This window comes from Thermothielavioides terrestris, chromosome 2, assembly GCF_000226115.1.
Source record: "Thermothielavioides terrestris NRRL 8126 chromosome 2, complete sequence".
In the NCBI taxonomy this organism is placed as follows: domain Eukaryota; kingdom Fungi; phylum Ascomycota; class Sordariomycetes; order Sordariales; family Chaetomiaceae; genus Thermothielavioides; species Thermothielavioides terrestris.
In genome coordinates this window covers 588973-616696 of record NC_016458.1, presented here as the reverse complement: position 1 = coordinate 616696, position 27724 = coordinate 588973, and the positions used below count along the sequence as shown (strand labels likewise).

General features: G+C 59.6%; 11 protein-coding genes across 11 annotated transcripts; 6 read left to right on the top strand and 5 right to left on the bottom strand.

Moving 5' to 3' along the window:
- Window positions 1-662: 662 nt before the first annotated feature.
- On the top strand, window positions 663-2168 carry THITE_2142736 (uncharacterized protein; the record flags this gene model as incomplete). The annotated part of the gene is made up of 4 exons (XM_003651254.1): window positions 663-682; window positions 829-1194; window positions 1265-1655; window positions 1719-2168. 4 exons carry the CDS (start codon window positions 663-665, stop codon window positions 2166-2168), a joined length of 1227 nt encoding a protein of 408 aa, XP_003651302.1.
- Window positions 2169-3481: 1313 nt separating this feature from the next.
- On the top strand, window positions 3482-5043 carry THITE_2111374 (uncharacterized protein). Its single transcript, XM_003651253.1, has 3 exons — window positions 3482-4108; window positions 4174-4377; window positions 4429-5043. The coding sequence occupies exons 1-3, from the start codon at window positions 3910-3912 to the stop codon at window positions 4941-4943; spliced, it is 918 nt and encodes a 305-aa protein (XP_003651301.1). The 5' UTR covers window positions 3482-3909; the 3' UTR covers window positions 4944-5043.
- On the bottom strand, window positions 5018-6456 carry THITE_2111373 (uncharacterized protein). The gene is made up of 3 exons (XM_003651252.1): window positions 6374-6456; window positions 6078-6319; window positions 5018-5828 (listed from the first exon to the last, which is right to left on the bottom strand). Exons 2-3 carry the CDS (start codon window positions 6247-6249, stop codon window positions 5143-5145), a joined length of 858 nt encoding a protein of 285 aa, XP_003651300.1. The 5' UTR covers window positions 6250-6319; window positions 6374-6456; the 3' UTR covers window positions 5018-5142.
- Window positions 6457-6810: 354 nt separating this feature from the next.
- Window positions 6811-9313, bottom strand: THITE_2111371 (uncharacterized protein). Its single transcript, XM_003651251.1, has 2 exons — window positions 8068-9313; window positions 6811-7979 (listed from the first exon to the last, which is right to left on the bottom strand). The coding sequence occupies exons 1-2, from the start codon at window positions 9100-9102 to the stop codon at window positions 6912-6914; spliced, it is 2103 nt and encodes a 700-aa protein (XP_003651299.1). The 5' UTR covers window positions 9103-9313; the 3' UTR covers window positions 6811-6911.
- Window positions 9314-10542: 1229 nt separating this feature from the next.
- On the top strand, window positions 10543-13204 carry THITE_2111368 (uncharacterized protein). The gene is made up of 2 exons (XM_003651250.1): window positions 10543-12832; window positions 12922-13204. Exons 1-2 carry the CDS (start codon window positions 10631-10633, stop codon window positions 13114-13116), a joined length of 2397 nt encoding a protein of 798 aa, XP_003651298.1. The 5' UTR covers window positions 10543-10630; the 3' UTR covers window positions 13117-13204.
- A 701-nt stretch (window positions 13205-13905) lies between these two features.
- Window positions 13906-15375, top strand: THITE_2111366 (uncharacterized protein). Its single transcript, XM_003651249.1, has 2 exons — window positions 13906-14545; window positions 14756-15375. Exons 1-2 carry the CDS (start codon window positions 14015-14017, stop codon window positions 15290-15292), a joined length of 1068 nt encoding a protein of 355 aa, XP_003651297.1. The 5' UTR covers window positions 13906-14014; the 3' UTR covers window positions 15293-15375.
- Window positions 15376-15451: 76 nt separating this feature from the next.
- THITE_2075269 (uncharacterized protein) lies at window positions 15452-17444 on the bottom strand (the record flags this gene model as incomplete). The annotated part of the gene is made up of 4 exons (XM_003651248.1): window positions 16756-17444; window positions 16173-16320; window positions 15806-15989; window positions 15452-15650 (listed from the first exon to the last, which is right to left on the bottom strand). Exons 1-4 carry the CDS (start codon window positions 17224-17226, stop codon window positions 15452-15454), a joined length of 1002 nt encoding a protein of 333 aa, XP_003651296.1. The 5' UTR covers window positions 17227-17444.
- Window positions 17445-18359: 915 nt separating this feature from the next.
- Window positions 18360-19383, bottom strand: THITE_2127216 (uncharacterized protein; the record flags this gene model as incomplete). Its single annotated transcript, XM_003651247.1, has 5 exons — window positions 18360-18434; window positions 18556-18582; window positions 18784-18849; window positions 19119-19247; window positions 19357-19383. The coding sequence occupies 5 exons, from the start codon at window positions 19381-19383 to the stop codon at window positions 18360-18362; spliced, it is 324 nt and encodes a 107-aa protein (XP_003651295.1).
- A 294-nt stretch (window positions 19384-19677) lies between these two features.
- THITE_2111361 (uncharacterized protein) lies at window positions 19678-20627 on the bottom strand. The gene is made up of 2 exons (XM_003651246.1): window positions 20254-20627; window positions 19678-20188 (listed from the first exon to the last, which is right to left on the bottom strand). The coding sequence occupies exons 1-2, from the start codon at window positions 20428-20430 to the stop codon at window positions 19757-19759; spliced, it is 609 nt and encodes a 202-aa protein (XP_003651294.1). The 5' UTR covers window positions 20431-20627; the 3' UTR covers window positions 19678-19756.
- A 1568-nt stretch (window positions 20628-22195) lies between these two features.
- THITE_2111359 (uncharacterized protein) lies at window positions 22196-23282 on the top strand. Its single transcript, XM_003651245.1, has 3 exons — window positions 22196-22510; window positions 22567-22710; window positions 22783-23282. The coding sequence occupies exons 1-3, from the start codon at window positions 22379-22381 to the stop codon at window positions 22954-22956; spliced, it is 450 nt and encodes a 149-aa protein (XP_003651293.1). The 5' UTR covers window positions 22196-22378; the 3' UTR covers window positions 22957-23282.
- Window positions 23283-25220: 1938 nt separating this feature from the next.
- THITE_2111355 (uncharacterized protein) lies at window positions 25221-27294 on the top strand. The gene is made up of 3 exons (XM_003651244.1): window positions 25221-25735; window positions 26113-26296; window positions 26403-27294. The coding sequence occupies exons 1-3, from the start codon at window positions 25471-25473 to the stop codon at window positions 27229-27231; spliced, it is 1278 nt and encodes a 425-aa protein (XP_003651292.1). The 5' UTR covers window positions 25221-25470; the 3' UTR covers window positions 27232-27294.
- The last annotated feature ends 430 nt before the right edge of the window (window positions 27295-27724 follow it).

Genomic DNA, 27724 nt, shown 5'->3' with positions numbered 1-27724 from the left:
AGGCTGGCGCCAGACGAAAAACGCGAAGTGAAAACCTCGGTGACGGCCTCTGACCTCTGCCCTCATGCTCCGAGTCTCCTCCTCTCCCCGTCAAAGACATCGCGCCCGCATCATCAAGACGTTGCGATGGTAGCTGCTCGAGCATTGGCAACGGCGCCCACCCCAGCGTTGACCCCGGCGCCCACCCTGGCCAGTGCGTTCGCCCTCGCCGCTCTTTATCCTCGCGCGACGATCTATGGGGACTTCGACTCCGATTGCCTCGTACGGATCCTCGACCGCTGGCAGGTCAACGCCCTTCTTGCATCGTGCCGCTAACAAACTCTCAACTGTCCATCAGGACTGGGAAAAGGTTCTCCCGTGCACGAACATCATAAGCTCATGCGTCGGCGACTTGCGTTCGGCCACCAACCTCGACTTGGCTGGCACGTCTTGCTTCTGCGACCATGGCATCCAGATATTCGACTGCGCTTACTCCCAGGTGGCCACCGGCACCTGTGCGAGCTACTACATCCCGTCGGAAGGCATGTCTGTTTTGATTCCGCCGTAACATGCTGAACGGTTCAAGGGGATCGTCGCGCTGACTCGACCGTTACCGCAAAGATCTTCCCAACGTCGAGACGTCCTTCTTGAAACAATACTGCGGGAGCATTCCGGCCACTCTCATGGCCCAGATCACGCAGCCGTGAGCTGATCGCTAAGCAATGATGTATTACAAAGTGCAGCACTCCCGGCTAACACGGTTGACTAGCACGAGCGTGTCCTTGGATCTCGAGTATGCCCCTGTTCCGTACCACCCCTTGCCGCGTCAGGCACTGACAAAGACTCAAGGACCGTAGACGTCGTCACGGCAACAGGGGCTCTTGAGCAGCCCACGTACAACGGCAAGCCCAACTATAACGGCACCGGACAGCTGCTCAGGGGCTCCTGTAGGCAAACCGACTTCACAAGAGTCGATGCTGGCAGCACTGTTTACTATGCGGGCTTCATGGGCTGCATCAAGGACAGACCTGAGTGCTGCCCCTGGCCTGTGGCTACTGCAATGACTTCGTCGCCTAGTGCCACCGCTGACGGGGCCCCATCAAACGGTCAGGGCGGCGGCGAGTATGACTTCCCGCAGCCTGTCAACAGCGTTCAAAGCCGACTGTCCACCTGCGCCGAAGACTACTACTCCATCTCCGGAGGGTGTTGTCCCGTGTATGTATATATTCTTGTCCCCGTTGCTTGCCTGACCCCCCCGTGCGACGGAGACCTGACCATTGGATAGCGGATTCTGGCTGTTCACGACGGCTGTCGGCGGATTAACTCCATGCTGGAGCTCTGTCAGCCACATCGACCCTCCAACACTCACCGTTAGTAGTGACGACAAACCCAAGGGCAAACCCACGTCGGCCGTCGTCAACATCGTCTGGTCCATGCGGTTCGAGGTCGGCAGCTCTGGAGACGGCTTGTCAACCGCGGCCAAGGCAGGCATCGGCGTCGGAGCGGGCATCGCCGCCATCCTCATCGCGGGTCTCGCCATCTGCCTGTGGAGACAACGCCGGAAGAACAAGAACCTGCCACGAGCCCAGCCGCCGATGGCGGCCCCGCCCGCCCAGACGCAGCCTCCGCCGCAGCCGGCCTTCCAGCAACCGCAGATGGTCCAGCAACCGCAGATGGTCCAGCAACCGCAGATGGCTCAGCAACCGCCACCGGCTTTCCAGCAACTGTTGATAGTCCAGCAACCCGGCGCGCCAAACACGCTGTACCCACCTGGCGCCTATGCCATGGGCACCTCGCCGGCGGCCAACATGATGGCGCCGCCGCCCTCCGACCCCGCCAGCACCGGCGCGAGCATGACAGGCAGCTCGCCCGACCCGGCCTCCGTGGTGACCCAGCACACGGGCACCTCCAACGGCGGCATCAGCGAGCTCAGCGCCCAGTCCGGCCAGACGCCCCTCCTGCAGCAGCAGAACGGCCGGCCGGGCAGCTACTTCCGTTCTTCTTCGGCCGCGGCGGCGGGGGCAGCGGCGGCAGCCGCAAACGGGCAGCAGCAGCAGCAGCAGCAGCAGCAGCAGCAGCAGTACCAGCAGCAGTACCAGCAGCAGCAGCAGCAAGGATATCCGGGGAATGTTGCCGAGATGAGCGCGCAGCGGGAGGCCGATCCGGTGCAGGAGGTCGCGGGCAGCTAGTGTACAGTACCACAGTAGGTCGCCGCGCCGCGGACACAGTATGTTCCAATGAGGTGAAGGGGCGGTGATGGAGTCTTCTCTTGACCGAGGTGAGTGACCTAACTTACCTTGCTTTGTCTGGGAGGGAAAGAATTCCCGGGTTAGGTGCTTTGGGACTGATACCAGGTATGGGACTGATACCAGGTAGGGCATTGTCGGAAGTGGGCGCCATGTGCAGTCAATTTGGTTAGGTAGACTCACTGTTTTTGGTTGATGATGGAGTATGGAGTTGTGAATTCCATTTTTTTTTTTTTTTTTTTCCTCTTCTTTCTTTCTCTTTTTCCCGCAACTACCAAGCGCCACGGGCGCTACCCGCGATATTTCCCGTGATATATTTTCCTTCCCGGTGGACAGTCGCAGGCAGGGTAATGGTGTCTTATCCGACACCGCAGTGTATCGCAGGGCATGAAGGGTCACACAAAGTGGCCGAGAGGCCTACGCCAGCATACTGCTTGTGTAGACTCCGAAACCGTGAATTCGGCCAACGGGGCAGCCAGCGCAAGAGCCACGCAAGCGTTGAAGACAGAAAGTGCGGTGAGACGAATTCTCGTGGCGTTGCGGTGTGAAGAACACTGCAGGCGGTGTACCGTTGAACATGAGACTGTGCAGCAGTAGACTTCAGGATAGCTGTCTTGAGCCAGCCACCAACTGCTGGACACCTGTCTCCCTTGCTGGACTTCGTCACGGACGAATACAGGACGTGGGAGAGCAGCATACATACCTAGGTACCGTAGGTACCTAGCCACAAGAGAGGGAGAACAGCATAGCCACAAGAGGGAACGCGGCGAGGAGCGTTGATGTCGTCTTCAAATCGGCGCGCTGTGTAACCAAAGGATGCTTCGGGAGAAAAAAATATGTGCCGTTCAGAGAGAGGACAGAATCCCCCCGAAACTTGTTTTTTTGAAACTTGGAATAACGTTCGGGTACCTGCTGGACGAAATCGCCGGGACCCGGGGGCTCATGCAGCTGTCCTCCAAGGCGGCTTCTGCCACTCATGGAGGACCTCCCGAAACGGCAATTGTAATTTTCTGTCGGGAGACATGGCGCCTATTGATCGGTCAAGGGATGCTGCAACTCTGCCCTGTGAACACACGGTGACGGGGAGCCGATGCGCTGCGGTGATCTTTCATGGAAGTACCTATGCAACTACGGAATACCTCTTTTGAAGGCCGCTGGGATGCATTTGGGTTACACAAACTCGTTGTGCATTTTCCGTGTAACAAACGTCAGCCGGCATACCGGATTTTTCCTATTGAGCTGGGACTGAGGTCGGAGCCTAAACCAACCACTCAACTCACAGCTCTCGTCGGCTAAGGCAGACGCATGCTTGGGCGCCAAGGCTTCAACTGGGGGGAGTGAGGCTGACCCACCATTTTCAGAGCCAGCTTCTGCATCATCGATGGCCTGTTTCTCCCCGGATGGGGTGCTCTATCAATCTCTCATTGTCCTGGTGCCTCCGGGCAGCCGTCGCTGCGAGCGGAGCTCTTCCTGGGATCCCGTCCCAGAGCGCACGCCCCCAATGATAACCGCCACGTGAAATGGGCCGGCCTAGGGTTCTCCGAATGTTTGACGAGATACCTGACAGTGAGTATAAAGGCATGCGTCTCACAGTCGACATCTCACAGTCGACATCTCACACCCCACATCCCGCCCCTGAACCCCTTCAAGCTGGCTTGCTGGCTGGCTGACCAGCGCGGCAGACATGGCCACGGCCGCCGGGTCCCGGCAACTCCCCGAGCCCCAGGAGAAGGATGACTGTGACGACTGCCTCACCGACGATGCCCAACTTGACATCGAAACTTCCCATGCCGCCTCCCAGGAGTACCCGCAGCCCATCAAGGAGTATGGCGACCAGTGGGATTGGGATTCGGCTTGCCAAGACTATGTCAGGTTCCGCGATGGTACGTGCCCGTGTGTAGATCCCTTCGAGACCAGACAGGACACTGCTGGCTGATCCCGGCGCAAGACGGCGTGAAACTGTTCTATACGAGCTATCAACGAGCCGCCATTCTGCCATCCTCTTCAGAGAAGCCGGAGACTGCCAAGGACTCCACTCGCCATGCCGCTCCCTCCGCGAGCTCACCGGAACCCACGACAGCCCCTGCCATCGCTAGGCCTGTGCAGCCTCCTGTTCCGAAAGTGGCCCCTCATGAGGAGCCTCTAGGCGAGGGTATGTCTTGCGCCTGCTGCTTGACCTCCCCACGATGCTGACAACCCGCAGCGTTCCAAGTCGTCGCCAAGCCCAAGCGCTTCTTCTGCTTCGGACGCATATTCAAGACAGTATGGTTCGAACCAGCCGGCAGTGAGCTCCCCAAGAAGCGGCCCGAGATCGAGACGTGGTGCGAGAAATGCCCGCCCTTCCGCGGGGAAAAGCCCGTGGCCCAGTTCCGCTGGTTCATCGTCGTGCGCCGGCGCCTGCACCACTCGCTGTGCTTCAGCATCACTACCTACGGCGGAAAGGCCGCGGCCAAGACGAGCCGCGGCCGGCCGATGGATTACGTTGTCCTGTACAGGGCGAATGTCGAGCCCCCGCGGCCGTACGCCGACGAGCGCATCGAGCGGGATCCCATCGCCATCATTATCGAGGATGGCGATCAGTACATCTCCCCGCTCGCGAGGCTGGACTGCGGGAGGATCTACACGGTGCAGCACGACCTGAAAGTCATGAAGATCGGGCGGGTGCATCCGGCCGCGCTGCCCTTGCTGGACCAGTATTACAAGGAGAGTGTGGCATAGCGCGTGGGAACGGCTCGGGAACAGCTCGGGAACGGTTTCTCAGCTCGGGAACGATTTCTTAGCTCAGTTTTGTCTAGCCTGTTGGACAACACCTGGAAAGGATGAATACGTTGGGGGACCATCCACAGAATCAGAACGTCAATTGAACGTGGCCACTTACTCGGCATTACCTCGCAACTTCGCACACCAGCACAAACTCTTAAAAGTCCTGTATGCCCGTCTCCCCCTTCAGCACCCTCTCTGCCTTGCCTCCGTGGCGGCCGCCCTCGCCCTCGCCCTCATCACTACTACCATCCCCATCACTAGCCCACTCCGGCTCCTCCTCCTCAAACCACGCCTCCTCCCTGTCTTCCCGCTCCAGCACATCGTACCCCTCATCTCCATCCACCGCCGCGTAGTCAAAGTCCTCGTCCTCCCCGCGGATAAACCGGTCCCGCAGGAACTCCACCCACTGCGCCCTCCCTTCCTCCCGCGTCTTCGGCGGCGGCGTGAGCTCCGCGTTCAGGCTGCTGAACGTCGTCCCCGCCTCGGCTTCATCATCCGCCGTCGCCCGTGCCCTCGGCATACCACCGCCGTCGACACCTCCACCACCGCTTCCGCCAGGGGAGCCAGCATCTTCCTCAGCATCCACAGCATCCACATCATCCGCATCATCCACATCATCCGCATCATCTGCATCTTCCGCACCGTTCCCGTTCCGCCGCTGCCGCCGCCGCCGCTGCTGCCGAGACCCAACCGGCTGCGCAGCCCGCAGCTTAGCCAGGCGCTCCTCGCCGCGCAGCAGCGAGCCCTCCAGCACGCGGGCGTAGCCCTTGGCGCGGCCGTCGGCCTCGCGCTCGGCGGGCGTCTGGAAGCGCCGGATGAGGAAGTCGTAGAGCAGGGGGTCTGGGTCGGCCAGCCAAGATGGGGTAAGGGTTAATATTATTCTTATTCTTATTCTTGCGTGTTATTTGTGTTGTGAGAGAGGGGGTTTGGTTGATGGAGGGCGGTGCAAGGGGGGAATAGCTCAGTTCGTGGGGTTAAAAAGAAAAGGGATGCGATGAGGGGATTGATGGTGAGTGAGAGGACAGAGGTCTCTCCGGGTTGAGCAAGGGACAGTTTGAGGGAGCTAGATAAATAGGGAGGCTCGCTCACCGGCAAGCTCGTGGTCAGCGGACTGGAAGTAGTCAGGGTGGCTGTCCAGGTATGCTCTCCTCCGATTCTGCGCCCGGATCTGAGCCGAGTGGCCCGGTGACCGGGGAGGCCGGGGCCGAGGTCGTGAGAACGAGTCCGGGCTTGCAGGCGGGAACTCGAAGTGGGGGACCATGGTTGTCGGTTTAGTTAACCGTAACGATGTGCTGTTGTCGAATTGGTTGCGGTGTGCTTCTATCTGGAGGCTGCGCTTGATTGTCAGCAATATTCCTGAGTGAGCTGTTTCGAGAGATACCTACATGGCTGGATGATGATGATACGGGAAGTGTGAAGCCTAAAGTTAGGTGGCGAAGGTTCGGTTTCGCCCGGTGCTCCCGTCGGCTGATGTGCTGTTGCGAACGGCGGCTCTGGCGTTGGGTGCTGCTGTCGCGCACGCAGACCCACCGAGTCGAGCGTCAAGCCGCTGCTTTGTGGGGCCCGTTTAGGGGGATATGGAACTTCCTGGGGGGGCAATTAGGGGGTTCTCAGAGAGGTCTGTCCGAGGGCTTCAGGCTAAGTTCACGTCTTAACATCGACACACGTAAAGCCGTGCTTGCGATCTATCTGAAGTGTTCTGTCCATACAGCAGGTCTGTAGACCTCTATTATCGCCACAGTATTAAGTCTATTACATGCTTGTTGTGCCCAGCTATTCCCTCTTCTGGTAAATCCAACAACCCACTCTAACATCACTTGTCTCGGATGGTATCATAACACGGCCAGCGCCAAGCCTTACCCGGAAAGAGTTTCCCACAACGCCATAAACAGTCAATCCAACGCGAAAAGCTCTGAAGGCAGCTCAAGCAGCCATGATGCTGCGCCCGCCATCCGCCGTCGTCCGGTTGCGAATCCGCACCTTCAACACGCCGTGAGCAAGCCGCTTGACATCACCGCAGCGGCCCGTCTGCCCGTCCTTTCTCTTCTTCACGCCCACGATGGCGCTCGGCGCAAACAACAGCGCCTCACCAACCCTCAGATCCACGATCCTCGAAAAAAGCTCCAACGCCGGATCGGCATCGCCCAGCGCCAGCGCCGCAGCCCCCTCGGCTCCCTCCTCCCCATCCCGATCAACCTCTCCATTCAACTTCCTCGCCCGCTCCAACAACCTGCCTCCAGCCGACACGCCCGCCAGGTGCTTGCGCAGCGCATTCAGCCAGTCGGGCGAGGTGAACCGGTGCACGACCGTGACGCTGCACAGATCCAGCAGCTTGGGGCTGATGGTGGGCTCCTGCGTGGAGATGATGACGCGCGCGCCCAGGTGCCGCTGCAGCCGGATCGTGGCCAGCAGGGCCTCGGTCAGCGCGGCGCACTCCTGCGAGTCGGTCATGTACTTGTGGGCCTCGTCCAGGGCGACGACGCGGCCCACGGCGGCGGGGTCCTGCTCGAGAAACAGGGAGAGGCAGATGTTGAAGAGCGAGCAGGCCATCTCCGGCGTCACGCACGGACACGACAGGTCGACGATGGTGAGGTGGCCGTTCTGCGGGGCCCACGAGGTGCCGCCGCCTTTGGCGGGGTGAGACTTGGGGGCTTGACTGGACACGTTGGTGAACATGTTGTAGGCTTTCGCCTGGTCTTCGACCATGAAGGACTCGAGGGTCTCCAGGCGCTGCTTGAGAGGCGCAAGCTGCATCTCACTCAGGTCCTCGCCCGCGAGGCTGCGCTTGAACGCGGTGTAGCTGAAGCCGGTGTTGGTTCGCTGTTGTGTGACGCGCAGGTCGCGGAGGATGCGCTGCGCGACGTGAAGGTAGAGCGGCAGGTTACCGCCTGTGGTGACCGCCATCAAGTCTAACATGCGTTTGGTGTTGAGATCCGTTTCGTTCAGCCGCAGCTCCTCCACTTTGATGTTGGGAAACTTCCCGTAGAGGCGCTGAGGGCTCGAGTTAGCATACTGAGAACCACAGAGGAGAGACACCTGTGGTGCTAGGCTGGCTGGAGAGAGGGCTAGAAAAGCTCACCTGCATCGTTCGGATATTTGTTGGCGGGCACAACACCCGCACCTTGATGTCCGGGTTCGTGGATAACCAGGCCGCCTCGCAGGGGGATCCGCCAGAGTCGGAGATGAAGGTGTCGTAATGGAAAAGAATGCCCGTCAACGGCCGCGGCAGCACATTCGCCTTGCAGGGCGCAAGAGCATTCTCCAAGAGGCACGACAGGGTGTGGCTCTTGCCAGACCCTTGGCTGCCGCAGATGAAAAAGCTAGAGGGCGCGGCGATGTTCCAGAAAAGGCGAGGGTCCGCGCTGCCCTCGTTGGCGCTGCCAGTAATGTCGCCAGCCAGCAAACCGTACTGGCTGAACGGCTGCTCAGCGTTTGCACCGGAGAGCGAGCGCGCGTATTTGCGCACCGATTCCGTGAATATTGGGGTCGTCTTGATCTCGTTCAGCTCCTCCAGCTCGGGACGCCGCTTCAGCAGGCCGAGGTGGATGTTGAGCGTGGAGATCTCATCGCTGCTCAGCTCCGACTCGGCACTCATGGACTCTTCGGCGGCGTCTCCGGCAAGCGCATCATCCGCGCTAGGAGATGGCGGCTTGCTCATGTCCGAGGCGGAAGCGGCCGAGAGCGACATGGCTTCATCCTCCTTCGCCAGCTTCTTTGGCATCCCTCTCGGAATTTCGAGGTTCGCCATGCTATGGCTGAGACTGTCCATCGAATCGGACCGGCTGTCTGAGTCTGAAGACCCACGATACTCCGGGGTGCTGGGAGACTGGGGAACGGTGAAGCTGAATGTTGGGACGGTAGATGGCGGGTCACTGCGCTGGGCGAACGGGCTCTTGCTGACGGGGGTCCCGCCAGAGCCGCCTGCAGTAAAGACAAACGAAGAGGTGCTGGACCCAAAGGCAGAATCGCGGGCCGACACAGGCAGATCTGACGGCTTGGAGACGAATGTTTGGTTGATGTGGCTGAAGAGAGAGGAGTGATTGTGGCGTCTCGATCCTTCTTGGCTGGGGTCGCGTCCCTGCCGGGAAGATGCGAGGCTCGGCCGCGTCCTCATCTTGACGGCCTGAGCTGGAAGACAGCGCTGTCTTTTAAACTTTCGTCTGCAGGTTTAAGAGAAGTGGGAGATGGCTCATGGCCGGTAAACAAACGGGAGCAACTGGGGAAAGAGTGAGTGAATCGCGGGAGCTCGGGAACTCGCAGCGCAGAAAGAGCCAGAAGCCGCCGAAAGAGAGGAAGACGCTCAATCAGAAGCGCCGGATAACAGAAGGGCAGCCGGAAATGGTGCAGTGAGGCCCACGAGACGGGCCGTGGATATGTTACTGCTGGAGGATTCAGCAGAGCTGGTCGTTGGAGTTAACCAGCAAAGAGCAAAGCGGTAAGTTTACGGATCCGTACATCGTAATTGATAGCCCACTCAGGTCGCGCAGAAAATTTCTCGGATCTCCCAATTGGGACTGGCAGGGGTGCGACTTTACACTAGTGTACAGTACATACTGTAATGTATACTACGACGCATACACTACAATACACTACACTACACAACACACTTACTACCAGGTATTCCGAATACCTAAGGTAATAGAACGACCAGCACGCCAACTGTCGAAAGACCAGCAACTGCCTTCGAGAAACCATCGCTAACTTATGTATGTGCAGGAGGGATGGAGTCCTGTGCAGTGTGGAATGCCTAAAGCCGGAAGTAAACAAGGCGGCCTGACTCACCTACCGATCGGAAACCTAAGGTACCTCCACAGTGAGCTGCGTGCAAACGCAGATAGATGGAGCACAAGCTGGTGCCCGTGCAGGAATCGGCCGGCAGGCGTTACACTTAAGGTACCAGCATCCGGGGGTTATCGATGTGAGACCGGCAGAAGCATTGGTACCTATGAGATCGGTGCAATCAGTGAACGTCTTTGCTTCGGAATTTGTCCAAGTGAAAGCAAGTCGCAGGGGACACTGAGGATAACCATGGAGATACATTGGATCTTGGACAGCGCCACGAAGGGTCGAGCAGACAAATCCGGAGAACTTACAACTCGAAGTACACTATGGTCGACTTACACGCAGTGCATACCCCGAAAGAAATGTGCGCACCAGGTGGGTACCTGGGGTAGCACTGGTGAGAGAAGACAGTGCAACCCGCTTCGCGGCTTCCCCACTCATTGAGCAGGGATCAACGGGCGTGATTGATGCTTCCGGCTGGCAAAGCGGAGCTTCCAGGTTCTGCAGCGGGCTGGGCGGGGATCGTGTTGCGCCAAGCCTTCCCGCCATGGATCCCGTCCCGTCGAGATCGCTTGAGCTCCACGAGGTCGAGCTGTTGCGAGGCGGCAAGGAAACATAACTCCTCGCCAGGAAAACAGCAGATTCGCCAATAACCAACGTACCTCCGGTTCTCTCTTCACTTGAAAATCTCTCTGCGGAGACGAGGCTGCGGCAAGCGGTTCGACCCGGCCCCGCGGAGACAGGGGCCTCCAGTTCCAGTGGGCTTGTCGCCTGCTGGAGCAATTCGATTTCCAAGCTTGGAGCTCTCCGCCAACCAGTTCTCCTAGACTCGCTTCTACTCCGTGCCTGGTCTCCCCGTCATGGGGGACCTGAAGTCCAAGCTGCGAGCCAAAATTTCGCGGCGGCACTCGGGCATCCCACCGCTCCCTTCGGCCGCGAAACAGGTCAACGATAGCAGCAACAACTTTGGAGAGTCCGATTCCGCCAAGGCTGCCGAGACCGCCGCTGACGCCCCCGAGCGCCGGCAAGCCAGGAGGCTGTCAGGCGCGCAATGGACCGAGAAGTTGAGACTGGGAGCGAAACATCTCTCGGCAGTAGTGACCGCCGACGTCAACGACGCAAACGATGGCAACAATGGCCCCGCGGCCGCGGCCGCTGCTGCTGCCGCTGCTGCTGCCGGCGAAAATGACCCCGGTGCCGAAAATGCCACTAACGTTAGCTGCTCGGTGCCGCCTGCTCCGCCCCGCCCTGGCAGCGACGGGCCCGGCCAGCATCTGGACGGAAATGATCGTCCCTTCCCCGACCCCAGCACGGGACTCGCCAGCAACACCGACAGCAGCACTGCTGCCGCCGCCGCCGCGGCGGGCCGACAATCGCGAACGTCCCCAGAGCCGCCATTGACCGGCCCCACGCCCGCGCCCGAGGACGAAGCCAAGACCGGGGGCTCCACCGGCACTGTCCGCAGAACCCGCCTCAGCAACCGGGATCGGCCAGTGAGCTCAGACTCCTCCGCACCCTCCAACTCGGTGGATCCGACATCCAACCCTCAATTGCGTTCGTCCACCTCGCTCTCCCGTCCAGCGCCGCCGCCGCGACGGCAGAGTCTTCTGCCCAGCCGACAGACGACGCTGATCCGGACGCTGCTGAGCTCCGGACACGCCGATAACCCCGACCAGCCCTCCTCGGAACAATTGCTGCCCATCAGCGCAAACATGGTGACGCGCAAGCTCTGGGTCAAGCGCCCCGGCGGCTCGCCGACCCTGGTCACCATTAACGAGGAGGATCTGGTCGACGATGTGCGCGAGCTGATCCTGCGCAAATACGCCAATTCGCTCGGCCGCCAATTCGACGCGCCCGACCTGACGCTGCGCCTCGTGCCCCGCGAGGGACAAAGACAGGAGCGCGTGCTGGGACCGGAGGAGCCAATGGCGCGCACCCTCGATGCATACTTCCCCGGCGGCCAGACGGTGGACGAGGCGTTGCTCATCGACGTCCCGCACCGCCGCACGCCGCGGGCCTCTCCGAGGCACGGGCCGCCGCATGCCCAGCACCTCACGTCGGTCAGCTACGACGATATCCGGCCGGTCGACGCCGGCAGCACCGACTACTTCGGACCCGGCGCCATTGCCCACATTCCCGTCACCATTGCGGGCCCGGCTAACGGCACGACCCATTCGATATCGGTCTTGAACACGGGCCAGGTCCCTCAGATCCCCTCCCCCGGTGGGACCTCGCGATCGCGACAATACCGGGAACGATCCGAGCGGCCACGGCTGGGAAGGCAGCACACATCGTCTCCCACGATTCTGAACGTGGTCGGCGGCGGCGGCCACACGGCCACCATTGCCGTCGCTGCAAGCCATGGTATGCACCAAGCGCACTCGATGCCACGGTCCCGGACTCATTCCAACGCTTCTTCAGAGCAGGCCAACCCTGGACAGTCGGCACCAGCCGCTCCGTCGCTGCCGACGCCTCCAACCCAAGAGCCGGCGGTCGTGCCCATCGCGCGAACCGCCACACCGCCGCCCAGGGCCGCGTCGCCCCGACCCCCTCCAACAGCACGGGTGAAGAAGAAGAAGACGATTGACGCGCCGGCGCTGCCGGCGGGGATGCTCAACGGCGGCGTGCCTCCCATCAACGTCCTGATTGTGGAAGACAACATCATCAATCTGCGCTTGTTAGAAGCGTTCGTCAAGCGGCTCAAAGTGCGCTGGCAGACCGCCATGAACGGTCGCGAGGCTGTCACCAAGTGGCGGACGGGCGGCTTCCACCTGGTGCTCATGGACATCCAGCTTCCCGTTATGAGCGGCCTCGAGGCGACGCGCGAGATCCGCCGGCTCGAGCGCACAAACTCGATTGGCGTTTTCTCGACGAGCAGTCATAGCACCGGCCAAACGCTGGTCGAGCCGCAGGAGACGAAGGGCGAGACAGCCGAGGAGGACAAGCTCCAGAATAGGGAGCTATTCAAGAGCCCGGTGATCATCGTCGCCCTAACGGCGAGCTCTCTGCAAAGCGACCGCCACGAGGCGCTGGCTGCAGGTTGTAATGATTTCTTGACCAAGGTACGTACATCTGCCTGATCCCTCGTGCTAGACCCGCAATGGCACCTTATTTTTTTCTCTTCTCCTTGTTGCTAACCATACATCTGCAGCCTGTCACGTATGTCTGGCTCGAGCGGAAAGTCATGGAATGGGGGTGCATGCAAGCCCTGATCGACTACGATGGCTGGCGCAAGTGGAAGTCGTACTCTCAGAAGCTCGAGGGCGAAGACGGCGCCGGTAAGAAAGCAAAAACCAAGAAGAACCGGAGTGTGGGCCCGAATAGCTCCTCCTCGGAAGGACAATAACAATCATCCCTCGGGGTGAAGATGCCAGACCTACAGAAACTTTATTTACGGCTTGCACTCGCGCCGAGTCTTTGCTTGCTTGCAAAGAGGACGCGAGGCGTCGAGAACACGAGGCATGCACGGAACGAACAGCCGCCGTTGCTGTTCTTCGTTTACCGTGCTCCCAGCCGTCCTGCTAGCACGTCTGCCGGTCCGCTGTCGCTGTTACCACTTTCATCTTAATCATTCGGTGTGTCGGACACAGCAGGAAGTCTTCCGGTCGAGCGTTGCTCGTACTGGTGGAAGAAAGTGCGCTGGGCGAATTCCATGTGAGGGAGCTTGGGCAAAGGGGAGGGAGGGGAGGACACCGAGACTGTTGGCGAGATGAACCAATCCCGCGGCGCCTCATTAGGATCGATGGCAACATCTGGTTGCAATCGAAGCTGGAGGCTGCAGCGGGAAGGTAGCTGAGGCGCAACTAATGTAAAGGATTTGTTGGGGTAGGCGATGTAGAGGGCGTGCACCTGGCACCTAGGTTCCTTGCGTTTAGCACCTTATCCTAGGCGACACAACCTGGGTCATCGGTGTTGAGACAAGTGTAGTTACACGATCGACACTCCAAGAATGGTGGCAGCAAACCATGCTTTGTTGCACACTGATCCCCTTTCTTGACTGCAAGATGCGCCCATGTCGAGTTCGTGCTTCCCACCAAAGGCAGCAGGAGGACAGCTTCAAAACAACCCTAACCCTCATATGAATGCCTTGGAAGTTCCAAGCAGATTCTTATTCGTCAGTGGTTCAGCCTGTGGGTCTTCTTCGCTCCCCTGGTCCCCAGAAAATTCCAATTCCAAGTCCACTCTCAAACTCCGACCTTGTCGCATGCCGAACCACCCACACCACACCGGCACCCATCACAACCATGCCGCCCCGGCTACGCGGCAGCAGCTGCCAGCCGCAGCTGCTCCTCACCTATCTCGAGCCGGCGCCCTCGTCATCCCTTGCTCCCCGCCGCGCCGCCCTCGCGGGCTCCCAGCCCAGTCCCCTGGCCCTCGGGTCATCCGCACCGACGACGCCATCAGCAGCACCACCATGTAGCCGACCGTTCTCGACGACGCCGGCGCCGCAGGAGACGCGCCTGCGGCGCCGGTTCAAGGAATGGTGCTCCAAGCAAGGGGAGCTGCTGCGGGCGCCGCCGACCCGCGAGTGCCCGGCCTACGTGACGCGGGCGGTCCGCCCCAAGGACCCCGACTCGGCGACCATGGTGTTCCCGCTCAACCCGACCTTCCGCAGCGAGCCCGTGCTGTCCGCCGAGGCGCGCGAGATGATCTGGCACCAGGTCATGGTCAAGGGCATGCCGCTGAAGGCGGTGTCGGCGCAGTACAGTGTCGATGTGCGCCGCGTCGCGGCGGTGGTGAGGATGAAGGAGATTGAGAAGAGGTGGAAGCGTGAGGTGAGTCCTTTTTTTCTTTTCTCTCGTTCTGCCTGGCATGCGAACTTTGCTTCTGTGATGAATTGCAACAATAAATTCGATTAGTCTTGAAGACACACACCCGTGGTTAGAGAATGCTCTACGACTGACGAAGCCGCTCCGTTGATGATTCTGTGGCATTTATTTTCATCGGACACCCGCTACGGAATGCTAACTTCACGGGCACAACAGAATAAACCTCTCGCGACCCCGTACGCGCGTGCGGTCCTAAGCATGCTCCCGAAGCATCATCTGCGGCAAGGCGACCCGCCGTTCGAGCCGATCAATGACATTCACATCCACAGCTTCACGATGCAGCAGCTGTTTCTGCCGACGTCCGAGTCGCGCGAGTTCACGCGCGAGGACGCGGCCAAGGCCTTCGGCGACCACATCCTGCCGCCCGACCAGAAGATCCGCATCCCCGAGTTGGTGCAGATGGAGAGGAACATTGCCAACAATATGCCGTTCGAGCAGGCGCGCGAGGAGTTCATCAAGGCGGCCGCGCAGAGCGAGAAGGAAGCGGCCGAGAAGCAGCGCGCGCGCCAGCAGGCGGCCGAGAGCAGGCTGGTGCGCGTCGACTCGGGCCGGTTCGAGTTCAGGTTCGAGAAGATCAACGCCGAGGACGTGGGCCCGACCGGTCGGGCCAGACGCGCGGTGGGCTGGCGCTATGGTGTGCCGTTCATGGACCGCAAGAGAGGCCAGGTCAAGATCCCTACCAGTGTGGGGTGATGGAGCTCAAGACGTTCAAGGGCGGCGCGGCCTGCGCCAGCGCCTGGTGTACGATTTATTAGCTCAGCAGTTGCCTGCAAGAGGCCGCAGCGAGCGACCTCGCCATTGTATACCAGTCTATATCTTGTATGTAACTGTAGCTCTACCAGCCAATTCCGTTTATCGATGCGGTTCCCCGTTCAGCCCGGCCAGGCTTCTCCAGTCCAACGGCTCTTCGCCCTCGGCAATGTCTACGACCAGGTTCTTCCGGATCTGCTCCACGCTCGCTGGCGACAGCCCGAGGTGATCAATGACGTAGCCCTCGACGGAGCCGTACCTCTCACGGATCAGGGCCAGCGTCTCGAGCATGTTCTCCTTTCTGTTTCTCCCTCGCCCGAGAAGCACCGGGTTCGTTAGCAAGCGATCTCCTTCCGAGCCTCGCAAACTACCTAGCGAGTCACAGGGAAGTGGCTTGAAGGAGCGAGGGGAGACTGAAAAGGAAAGAGCAGGAGAGCAACCAGGAAAAAAACATACCGCGCGCCAACCATCCGCTCAGCCCGCTCGCGGTCCCCAAACAGCGTCTCGCCCTGCATCAGATGCCGCACGATCTCCTCCCGGCGCGACGCCAGCCCGAGGTCGGTCAGGCTGTACTCGTGCGCGACGGCGGCGTCGTCGAGCCCGCAGAGCGAGAGGATCAGCGCCACGAGCACGCCCGTTCCTGTGATTGTTTCCCCCCCTTTCGTGAGCGCCGTGTTTCGCTGAGCTGGGTGTGTATTTACATAACAAGGGAAGGGACAGGGCAGGGTAGGTAGGGGAGGGGAGAGGGGAGGGGAAAAGATGGGAGGTAGGTGGCTCGGTTGTCCTGTCTTGAGGCGATCCACCACAGCGGATGACGACTTACGGTCCTTGCCGGCGGTGCAGTGCACCAGGACCGGCTCAGGGGGGCTGCTCGGCGAGGCAAAGTGCTCGAGGACCGTCCGGAATGGCGCGTACGGATGGTCGGGCTCGGCCGCGGCGGCGAGGATGGCCGAGTACGCTTTGACGAAGCCCTGTCGCGGGTTGTTAGCCTTTGCTTTCTGGCACACATAATGGGAACAGATGGATAAGGAGACATGAGAACGACAGAGGCGAGATTTCTGCTGGCGGTGGCGGCGGGGCTGGGGAAGATACCATCCCTTCGCCCGCCGGCTTTGAATGCCTCGAGCGGAAGAGGCGTGCCACACAAGCTGTGGGCAAGGGGCGCAAGCGAGCGATGGCAGCTCCCGCATGCACATTTGCCCTACACAGTACTGTCTCTTTTCTCTTTCCGCAGCAGCCCCCTGTAGGCCAATTTGATGGGTGTTTCCGCGGCGGGCGTTCTTCTTCCACCCCAAGCACGAACACAAGCACAACAAAAATTCGGGGGAAGGGAATGTTGGGCCGGGAGGTGCCAGGGGGGCAAGTGCACGGAGAGTTCATCAAACGAAGCCTAACCAGGTACCTACCTGCGGCCCATCGCTATAATTCCGGAACCGCCACGCCAGCGCTTCAGGACTGTAGTCCTTGTCCAAGAAAACGGGGACGAAGACGCGGGTGGCGCCCTCCCACGCCCACCCCCCCGGCGGGTTCTGCTGCTGCTGCTGGACCGCGTCGTGCTTCTCCAGCTCGGCGGCCGAGCGCAGGTCGAACACGCGGGTGATGCCCAGCCGGCGGAGGGCCGCCCTGCCGCCGCTGTCGAGCCGCGTCAGGTCGGCGGAGCGGTACAGCACGCCCCGCCGGATGGCCTTGCCCGGCTGGCTGCTCAGGGCGTAGCCGCCTGCATCGCGCAGATTGGCGAGGCCGGGGGCGTCGATGAAGGGGGGCGAGGGAAGCGTGGTGCTGCCGGTGGTGCTGCTGCTGGTGCTGGTGGTGGTGGTGGTGGCAGTGTCGGTGGTGGTGCAGGCCGCAGCCCGGTCGCTGTCGAAGGTGGTTGCCATGTCGCCTGCCGAGTCCGTGCCGGAACGGAAATGCGGCACCGGGAGTGGCCGGCGCCGAATTCGGAAGGCCGGGTTTAAAAGCGGGGACGGGATTGGACGATACGCTGCCAGTTCCGGCAAGGCTTCCGGTTTCCGTTCGGTGGACTTGCGGAGGCAGCAAAACGACTTTTGCCAGTTTAAAAACAATCTTCAAGTTCTTCCAAGGTCGGGAGCAAGCGAGGTAGGGCGCGAGGTAGGTGGTGCGGTGGTACGGGTGGTGCCGGCGGCACCTGGAGAGAGTGTGGGCCAACGGTACCTGATGCCAAGTCGGCAGCGATCGGGGCAGGAAGCAGGTGGGAAGCTCATTTGTTTTCACACCCCCGCTGGCAGTAAGGTACCTTAGCGTTATCCACCGCTGCTGGCCAGTTTTCGCTACGGCTGTGGAACTTACCCATTAGAAAACTGCCAGATGACGGTGCCGCAACGGCGGGTTTTGTGCTACGAGCTGCGAGTGGAACTTACGCATGCAACGGACGGATTACATTCCGTCTGCATGGGGGTGCTTTTGCGCGAGCTGGCGAGTTGAGCGCCTGCGATGGTAGTTGCCGGTTGCACATGCGGCTCTTAAGGCCCATTCCAGACAAGGATTGGCCAATCATTCCAGGTTCGAGCGTCTGTTGGGCAACGCTGCACTTTCAACCGTTCGTGTGCAGTGGTTTGCCGTGCCCCGCATGTTCTTGAGATCACTAGGTAGTTCGGAGCACCTTCTCGACGCCCGAGTGGCAAATCACGCCGGAGCGCAATCAGAACCCCTTCTGCTTCCTGGGAAATTGGTGAAGAGTGTGGAGGGGATCGCTCGCTCCGTTGGTTGCCTTGCCAACTCACGAGGCGCAATTGACTGGTTGCCTTGCGGGTTCCAAGGACCACTCCTTGTCAGGGAGGTGGCTACTGCCTAAGTCACGATATGCACCTTCTCCCGGTTGTTTTTCTTGAACACTCGGAACTAGCAAAAGAGCCTGGCCAGCGAATACCGTGAGACGTGGCGGCCCGGTCATTCTCTTGTGCTGATGGGCAAAGGGCGCAACAGGGACAGCTGTGATTCAGCCCCTGAGCGTCCACGCTCCGTGACGTCAACAAGCGGTCTAAGAGACCCCTTACACCAGGCCGAGCATGAGAACCCGGGAGTTTCCAGTTTGACTGTGGGCTCCGCCACTATCGAAGGCGCTGTCCTGTGCCATGAGTTGTCATGTATGTGTGCGTCAATCTCCACAGGGCAGAAATTGAGTCACGAGTGCCTTCAGTGGAGAGAGAGAGAGCGGAGACCGCTCCGACCACTCTACCTAGGCATACCGAAGGGCACACTGCGTCCGAGAGGGGCTGGATTCAAAGTAAGGGGTCAAATTCAGTGAAATCAAGAAAGTCTCGAACACACGTCTTTGGGCCCGGCCCGCCCACTGATTCAATCCATGCTATCTAACGATGTGAATCCCCCGTCTATTCCCCCGAAAGGTGGTGCGCAGCACCACAATGCCAAGCCCAGAGAGAAGAGTTATCCATACGCCACCCATGGCCGCACACCTCTTGCCAAACCATCCCGGTGCACTCGTCCAACAGGAACTGATACCGCCCGAACCCCAGAGAAAACTCGAGTAACACAAGCCAGGGGTGAAGCAAGTGCCCAGCTCCAAGAAAGGAAATCCGCCAATTGGCCTGTGCCAGGAACTGTTGACCTCGCGGACCTCTCAGACCGGACCAACTGGACCCTCACAGCAAACTCTCCACGCCACGAGTTCAGCCGAATCCGCCCGCATTCAGGACAGAGAATCCAGGCGTGTCCCGCATGCTGCCGAGTCTTTGCTGCGAAGGCGGGAAAGAACTCGGGCCCTCCTCGGCGGGCGCGGGTCGGTGCGGACCCAATGCTCCTCCACCTCGCAGTGGGAGCGGTCGAAGATGTGGTGGCAGTTCAGGCACCGCAGCACGGTCGCTGTGTTGTAAATTTCCTTGCAATCGCAGCAGATCCACTGCTCCAGCAACTCGTAGGCCTGCGCGGGAGAGTGGGATGGCGAAGAGGCAGCGTCAGCATCCAACGTGCGCCTAAATACCATTGCGAGTGGCACGCAGACGGTTCTGGGAAGGGAGGGGAGTACTCACGGCGCGGGTTCCGTTATGCCGGGGCATCTTGTTGGCTTGGTTGCTCGTGCGTTCCGGAGACGATATCTGCGTGTTCTGCGTGTCCAGATGGCTGGCTGGCTGTGGTCGCCGCTGCGTTGGTCTTCCGTCGGGTTGACTGCGCTGCGATGGAGTTGCCAGGGACTCAACAACCGCTCTCCGGCGAACGCACTGCTTATAACCCTGAACGCCAGCATAGCTCCACGCAGAAGAGAAGATTGTAATTTCCACAAAGGGAGGCTTGGTTGAGAGCGCCCGTCGAGCGTCGCTCGGTGTAGGAGCTCGCAGGCGAAGCTCCCGAACCAATCGTGACAGTGTAATGCATACTCAACAGATTGCTCAGGGGCTAAATCTCACCGGTCATGTTTTGAACGCCCAAATTTCACCGGTCGTGTTTCGAACGCAGGCCCAGGAGACTGGTGAAATCGTCGCAGTCCCAAGCAATAGGGGGCAATTCGAGACTCCGCCATCGACGACGGGGCGAACGGGTGGGCCCGTTCCTCGGTGACAATGGAAGGCCTCCCTCGATGAGTGGCCAGGAAACGTTTGCACCGGGGATGAATGAGCCCAACGTTGAGTGCCGTTGATGGTGATGGATCGTGGTCCTAGCTCCTAGGACTGCGACGTGGTTCAGGAAGGGACATCGTAGAGGCGCGTGACTGGTCCGCCGGGTAGAGCCGCTCCGGGCAAAGGGGCTCGGTGTCGGGCCCTGTCCCGTCCACCGAAAGTGAGTGAATAGCAAGGCCTCAACGTCGCGCCCAAAAACCGGCGTTTCATGGCCGGCGTTCCTGCGCAGCCCCCGCCACACAAAAGACTGGTTTGCGTTAGCATCTGCCAGCGCAGCTTTCCGGGAAGTGTTGTCCCGAAGATTTCCCTTACCGAACTTGCTTTTTCCCTTGCAGTGCTTTCCCATCCCCATCTGACCTTGGGAGGTGTTTGCGCGTTGCCCCAGCCAGAGATGCTGAGCCCCAGCCTGAAGCGTACACTCATGCTGGCCACGTCCGCACCGGAAACCAAGTGCAGCCACCGCACAGGCCGTTCGTGGGACTTGGGCATGCTGCCAGCTTCACCGACGGCCCCAAAGGAAAGAAGGTAAAAGCCGCCCTTGCTGTGTCAATTCCTTCGGAAGGTGCCAGTTGCCTGCTTGCCGGTGGTCAAGGCGACGACGGCACGCAGGTTCGAGCGCTTCCTAGCACGATCCGGCTTGATTGGTCAGGATACGAGGAGGACACCGCGGGCAACAGCTTGTTGAGAATGCCATGACGGGCGCGCAGAAGGTCTTTTTGTCGGGATGGTGGTTGTACAAACCGCTGTCGAGGGTTCGTGGTTGGGCGCGCGGGCCGAAAGGGGGTCCCCCCCTTTCGTGGGTGTCGTCTTGACCAACGGGCTCATTCCCGTCTCGCCAGTGGCAAAATTGCTGCTTGAGTGATGGGCAACCCCGTGAAGTGGATCAGCAAGACGACTTCTGCGCGGCTGACCCGGCTTCTTTTATACTACGAGTGATCTCCAAGCTAGTGGCATGTCGGCGGACGGCTGAGAACGGAGTTCCGAGGTCGCCAGGCTGGGGATCTTCCACGAAGCTCGCCCAGTTTGACTTGACTCGTGAAAAAGTTTCCAGTGCTGGTGTGAACCGAGTCAGCTTCCAGCCGCGTCATGCCGACGGCGATGGGCAGGCACGCGGCGCCAACAACGTCAGTCCCTCGCGAGGATTGGCATTTACAAATCCCTCTGTCAGCAACGTGCTTGAGCTCGCGGCTCCAAGGCTTCAGCCTCGTAACTAACACATGGGACCCCCAAGAGCCACCGGAGCTCAAGCCCCTTGCGAGTGTAGGTCCAGGCTTGCCCAAATCGAGCCTCGGTCCCACTGGGAACTACGAATGCCTCGGGGTTGAGCCTCCATGCTAGTTCAGTGGAAGGCGTAAGGACGGGACCTTCTCGAGAGGGAGGGAGGAGGACAATAGAGGCGGGGAGGGGGTGGGAGGATGGGGGAGAGGGTTTGGCCAAGAAGGCTGGGCGCCGGGCGTTGTCGCGCAAGGCTGTGGGCTGCAAATTGCAGAAGTGCAGCGACGCTGACCGAGGAATTGCAGTGTCTGAGTGGCCGATGGATAAGTAGCTCTCCGCTAGTGGGCAAAGAGCCGCATGCTGTGGCACCTCCCATCATGTGGCTGAAGGTTGCACATACGCCTTGGGTAAGCGCAGGAGGGGGATGGAGGGGGGGGGGGGGTTGGGGAAGCAAAATTTTCCCACAGAATCCCTCAAATCGGGAATTGAGGAGACAAAAAGAGAGCGAAAAAAAAGAACAGCCAGCAGTGATACTCCGGGTGCTCTTGTTTACTGACTCTGACTCTGCTCTCTGGTGTTGGGATGAGATGGCTGCGCTTTGCTCACGATCCATGTGTGTTCACGTTAAACAATGAATGTGCTGCACGTTGTCGATTGACGTGAAAGGATCGGCAAGGTTGGCGGTGGGGCTGGTCTGTGCGCAAGCTAACATGGGAGCTTGGGCCTCCTTGCAGCTTTGTTTGACCACCTGTGACCCTCAACGACGTCATTTGCCGACAAAGGTCGACGTCAAGGCCAGGCCGTTTCAAAAACGAAACCTACTCCCAAAGCTTGATGGGCCAACAAACCATACGTCTGCGTGGCCCTGGAGGCACGTTCTATAAAATAGATAATACTGTTGACTGGGTCAGCACAGCACCTTATACCTACCACAGTGAATCCTCGCTACCGTTAGTTACTGCTCGCCGATCCCACACAGGCCGTTGTTCTTGGCAAGCCCGCGCCGGGTAGATCGATTCGCCATTTGCCTTGCCCCTTGTCCCCCCTTTCTCGAAAAATCTTCAATTTAAACAGGCACGAAGTACCTCTGGCGATCTTTCCTTGGTCGCATTTGAGTCTCTCTGCCAGAGGAATAAAGAGCCAGAGAAATTCCTGAGCAAACCTTCAACACGCTTTCCGCCTTGCCACCGATCACCGAGCTGCTTGCCAGTCGCCAGCCAGGATGGTGCTGAGCTATCTGCTCTTCTCCATTCTCCATTTCTTCCAATTCGTCCTCGCCATCACGGTCTGCGGACTCTATGGCGCTGACATCGACCGGACGCGCAAGGCCGGCGGACAGGCTGACGGAAAATGGGTGAGTACCCTGCAATGCCTGGTCTCCGCAGTCTCCCAGCTAATAGTATGTTGCAGGTTTACGCAGTAGTCGTGGGCGGTATCTCCGCCGTGACGACGCTCCTCTACTGGATCCCCTTCATCCTCCGGTTTGCGCTGATCTGGGCATGGAATCTGATCCTCTTCATTCTGTGGATCGCTCTTTTCGGCCTGTTCGGCGGCGTGAGTACCCATCCCACACTCCCTGGCTGGCCGCGGATTAGGGAAAGAGGAGAGCTGACTCCTTCATGAAAGATGTACATCCACGAGGACCCCAATGGGAATGGCGACATCCAGCGTATGAAGAACGCCGTCTGGGTTGTGCTCGCCAGCGCCATCCTGTGGCTGATCGGGGTTATCGCCCATTTTATCTACTGGTGGGGCCATCGGGAGCGTCACACTCGCTTCACCAGTCGCGCCAAGGTTTGAGGCACTGGGGTACGCTCATCCCGGAGGGCTACCGGAAGGATTGGGTCGGATGATACCCTGCGGCGTTGGCGCGTCCTGGGGAGAAGCACACAATAAGGGATCGGCTTTTGGGCCGGGATATCATGATACGTTGCATTTTCAACCCGTTAAATTGGCCTTATCTGGCATTGAGCCTTTCGGCATTTGTGCCGGTCGAAGATAATAATAACATGACTCTAATGCCAGATCGCTTTAGCAGCACCAGGCTCGTTCGATCGAGAGGTGAGAGTCAACGGAGAAATGACGTCATTCCATACTCCTTTAACATGAGACGATCCCCCAGCGGTTTCGGCGCGCACTTGCACAAGAGCATCCATCCACAAGAGGTGTGGTTGTCTTTGGCAATTGCCCTGTTGCTAACAAGATCGACATGACCGTCCGCTGTCCACGCGGAAGACTGGGTTACAGACATCTTGCCTCCACAATGTACTCCGCGTGCCTTGTCCATGTGTTCTGTGGGACGGGATGGGTCCACTCGTGGGCTCCGCGCGCCAAGATGACGATCTTCCCTGGATGAACCACTTCTTCTGTTGCAACCCACGAGCAGCGATCAGCAGGCGCTCCCCGACCCGACCCTTCCAACATTTTTCTTTTCTTCAACAAAACAGGGGAGGGGCAAAGCCTGAGGGTGAGACAGACCGAGATCGGCAAGGATCAACGGACAGTGGCGGCCGGTCCGGCAAGAACATCTGTCCCGTCGTCGTGTGCCGCGCCTTCCAGGCGCCTCCATCCCGCTTGCCGCGGGATTTCCTACCGGCACGAGGAAGCCGCTCTGCGATGCCACCGTCTTGCTGCACATGAGTGAGTACCAGGTAACAGACAGGCAGACCCCTCTCTTGTGGCACCTGCCCCGCAGGGAGTCAATTTTGCAGCGGAAGGACGAAAGAGCAAACATTGGATCGGCCAGGCTGCACGGACGAGGTGGAGCGGCTCTGCTCCTTGAAATTCGTGGATCATTGCAACCGCCAGGTTTGCGTACGCTGTAGTCGTCCAAGACTCGCACCGATCAGCGCCCAAACCAGGTCGTCGATTTTCACCACGGCTCTTGAGGCCTGAGATTGGCCGCGCAATTGCCAAGTACCAAGAAACACGGAAGGAAAACACGTCTCCCACTAGTAAACTTGCTCACTGTGTATACTAGTATACCACCCCTTCGCCGGTACTTCGCCGCAGCCCGGCGCATCTTTGACGATCTGTCCACACAGTCCTCACCACCGCTGGGGAGCATGGCGTCAAGACGGAGCTCTCGGCCTGCACTGAACAGGATGGCTCAACATGGAGGGCCGCATCCAGAGGCTGTTGCCTTCCACCGTCCCGGTCGGTGCGATGTCTGCAGCCCGCGAGGGAGCGCAGTTCGGCGCCGATGTGTGATCAGGGCAGCCGCCCACAGTGCCGGCTTCCGAAATCCTTGGCACAACAGGGGCTGATGGCTAAAGAGGTCCCGCCAAGACTAGGTAGTCTTGGCGGGACCTCTTTAGCCAGTGTACGGAATATACTATAACCCAACAGGGTCGTCCGTTGCGGGGCCAGGGTTCAGTGCACGCTAGCGTAGCTAGGATGTGGGGCAGACCAGCCTATTGCGACTGCGATATAAGAGGTACTCCGTACCCTACAACAGATACCAACCTTGAAAGTCGGTATCCCGGCACAGCAGGAGATACAGAGATACGCGGCCAACCCATTGGTCCTGCATCTCCCAGGATTCTCCCCAGTGTGGACTATGAATGCACCAGGGCCCCAACCACCACTGTTGCCAGCTCAGGGCAGTTTTCCGTCCCACGTTTGAACCTGCTGCCATGCGCTCCAGACAGTGTCCCACAGGCGCAAGCAATCTGCCAGCTCCGGGCTGACATTTCCACCGAGACCCGCGATCCCGTGAGACCTCGCCAGCTACCTCTAGTTACTTCATCAGCTTCCCCCATTTTCGGATCGGATGCTTCAGCCAGCGACTTTGCGCTGCCGCTTCTCCGTGGGGTAGCCCGACCGTCAGCAAAACAACTCCGTACGTGCGGATTACATGTTCGCAAATGGCGGTGGCAGCTGACCTGGATCCTCGCTGACTCGTGTGAAGCCCCTCCTTGCGCTGGACCAACCGGTTACCTACCACCTTCCGGCCCTTGCCCATTCTGCCGTTCCTTTCGTCCTCGCCAGCCAGGTCCTTCTCGACCGCGTGTGGTTGCAGCCAGAAGATAGCCCGCAGCCGAAGGAGGTCAACAGCTGTGGAGCAGCACTTTCTGCTGCAAGCCGGCAACACCCCGACTTCAAGTTTGCCGGTTTGCTGGGCGTTCACAGGATCGGTACGCGAACGCCCAAGGCACTGAGCTTACCAGACACGCTCAGCTACCTTTCGCACCCAACTGGCGTCTGATCTTAGCTTCTCATACCCATGTGTCCAGTTTCCTCCGAGTCGCCGGCTGAGAAGACCCTCCTGTGGCCGCTCCGAGACCGACGACTTCAGCGAACCCACTTGCCTACATGTACGAGATGGAGTCCAGCAAGCGCCGTTGGAGATCACTATTGCCGGCCACACGGCCACCCATGCTTCGGCGAACGGACTCCAGCTCATCCGATGCCTCGCATGATTCGCGCCGGTCACTTGGCTCGCACGAGTCCGAAGACCAGTTCGCCTTCTCCCCTGTCCATACACCGGCGAAGGAGAATCCCCCGCCGTCCCGAGCTGCGGTTCCGCGCTACGTGACAGATCCTTCGGCTGGCAGGCACGGCCTCCTCCTGGGGAAGGGTACGTTCCTTTCGGTTGTTGTCTCGGTGCCATCTTGTCTTCCATTATATGTTTGGTGGCTTTTGGTGGAGCCTTGGCCATCTGTTCCTATAAGGTATCTTTGTGGGCTCCGTCTTGCGCGTGCCTCCTAAAGCTAGGTGGCCGCGGAAATACGTTGGACGGGGTCTTCACTGCAGGGCTGCAGCGGGGCATTTGCTGGGATCACTGCCAATGGTTACCCCATGGGCGACCCCATGGGCATTGCAGCAACCACTGTCACTACACGAGACACCCCACTCAGACACTGCGTCATCGGCTGCAGTGAACCTTTCCCTCGCAGGCTGTTCTTTGGAAGTTACTGTGCCGACTCGAGACTGACCCCTTTCCCTGACAATAAGCAGTTCACACCCACCCCCCGAACTCGGAGAATAATTCGACAGCTACGAACGACGAGCTACTCAGCCCGAATAGCAAGAGCAGGCCAATAGCCATCGATCTGCCCGGACCCGGAAGTGCTTACCCAACCGCTCCAACCTCTTCCAATCCCACGGAGCCGCTGTCAGCGAGAGGCGACATCGCGGGGTATGTCCATTAACCTTGCCCTGGCCACTTCACTTGCTCTTCTACGTTACGCTGTGTGCGAACATAAAAAATTGCCTGTGATTGCTGACCTGGACTTGGGTCGCAGAGGATACTTCCCTCTTCACGAAGACCCCGAGTCCCGCGTTCGCGTCCCCCACCCCTTCCATCACGACGCCGACAAGGCCCGGCAAAGCTCTCTGCAACAGGCTGCCGAGTCCAGCAAATGCGGCACGGATTCTCGCCCGATGCGGTCGTCGGACGCTTCCAGGCCTCCGTTCGTTCCGTTGATCCGCTCAACCAGCCCGTCCGCATCTCCGCATACCCCCGTCTCGTCCTACATGCCCAGCGGCGCCCACCAGGATGTGGTCCTACCCTTGGGCAAGTACTACCCCACCAACTGGGAGAAGCGGCACGGAAAAGACCCCCGACACCGACCGTCGACGTTGGTAGCACACCCCACTGCTCCAGTCAGATCTGAGCCTCAAGTCCCGAAGTATCACGACGATCTCGGATCTGCCCGGCCCGGCTCCGACGTCAAGCGCCGTTTGCAGCAGTACCAGAGAGACATGGTAGCGCAAGCCGCCATGGCCGCCAGTGCCGTGCTCGCCAACAGCGCATCCACGACAAGCTCCGCGGGGTCCCCCTCCCCTGGCGGACTCACCTTGCCGGCCGCCAACCTCGCCGCGGCCTTTCTCAAGACGCACAAACCGCTCTCGCCGAGGTTACGGCCTGTCGGGAGCCCCGGCGGGCCAGTCACGCCGATGTCGTTGGAAGGGGAATGCTACCTGACTCTCCGCTTACCAGCCGCCGGCTCGGATGCCGCATCGTCCACCGCCGAGGCCGGAGATGCGATGGCCGCCCCGAGTAAAGAAACGTATCATCGCCGGCGGGACTCTCGCTCTTCGCCTGTCGAGTTGGGCACCGTATCCGTTTGAGTGGCCTTTCTCGCCGATGCTTTCTCATTGTTATCGTTGCATTAGGAGGACACAGGACGTGTTTTTTCTTCCGTTTGGTATTTGGCAGCCTAGAATATGATACCCAGACATGGAGGAGTGGAAAGTCATCGTTTAGAGGCGGTGGCGCCGTTTATGTTGAACGTTTTGTCATGGCGTAGCGGAGGGGAGGCCGGGAAAGAGAAAGGGTGTTCATAGGTTGAGTTATGAGATTTGGTATAGAACAAGACGGAGGCTAGCTTGTCTCGGGGAATATCATTATCATGTCTCAGATTTAGAGTCCTCCTGGGCACCTTTTTTTCTCCCTTTGAGAACCCGGAGCCCGTTGATGACCGAAGAACAAGGGGAAGAGAAGAAACGAAAAACAGAGCATCAAACCAAATGGCCTTCCGAGTCCGTGACGTACCCATTTAGCGTCATATTAATGAGCCTGTAAAAGCGGTTTCCAGACCAAGCGACACTTTTCTGCATGAAC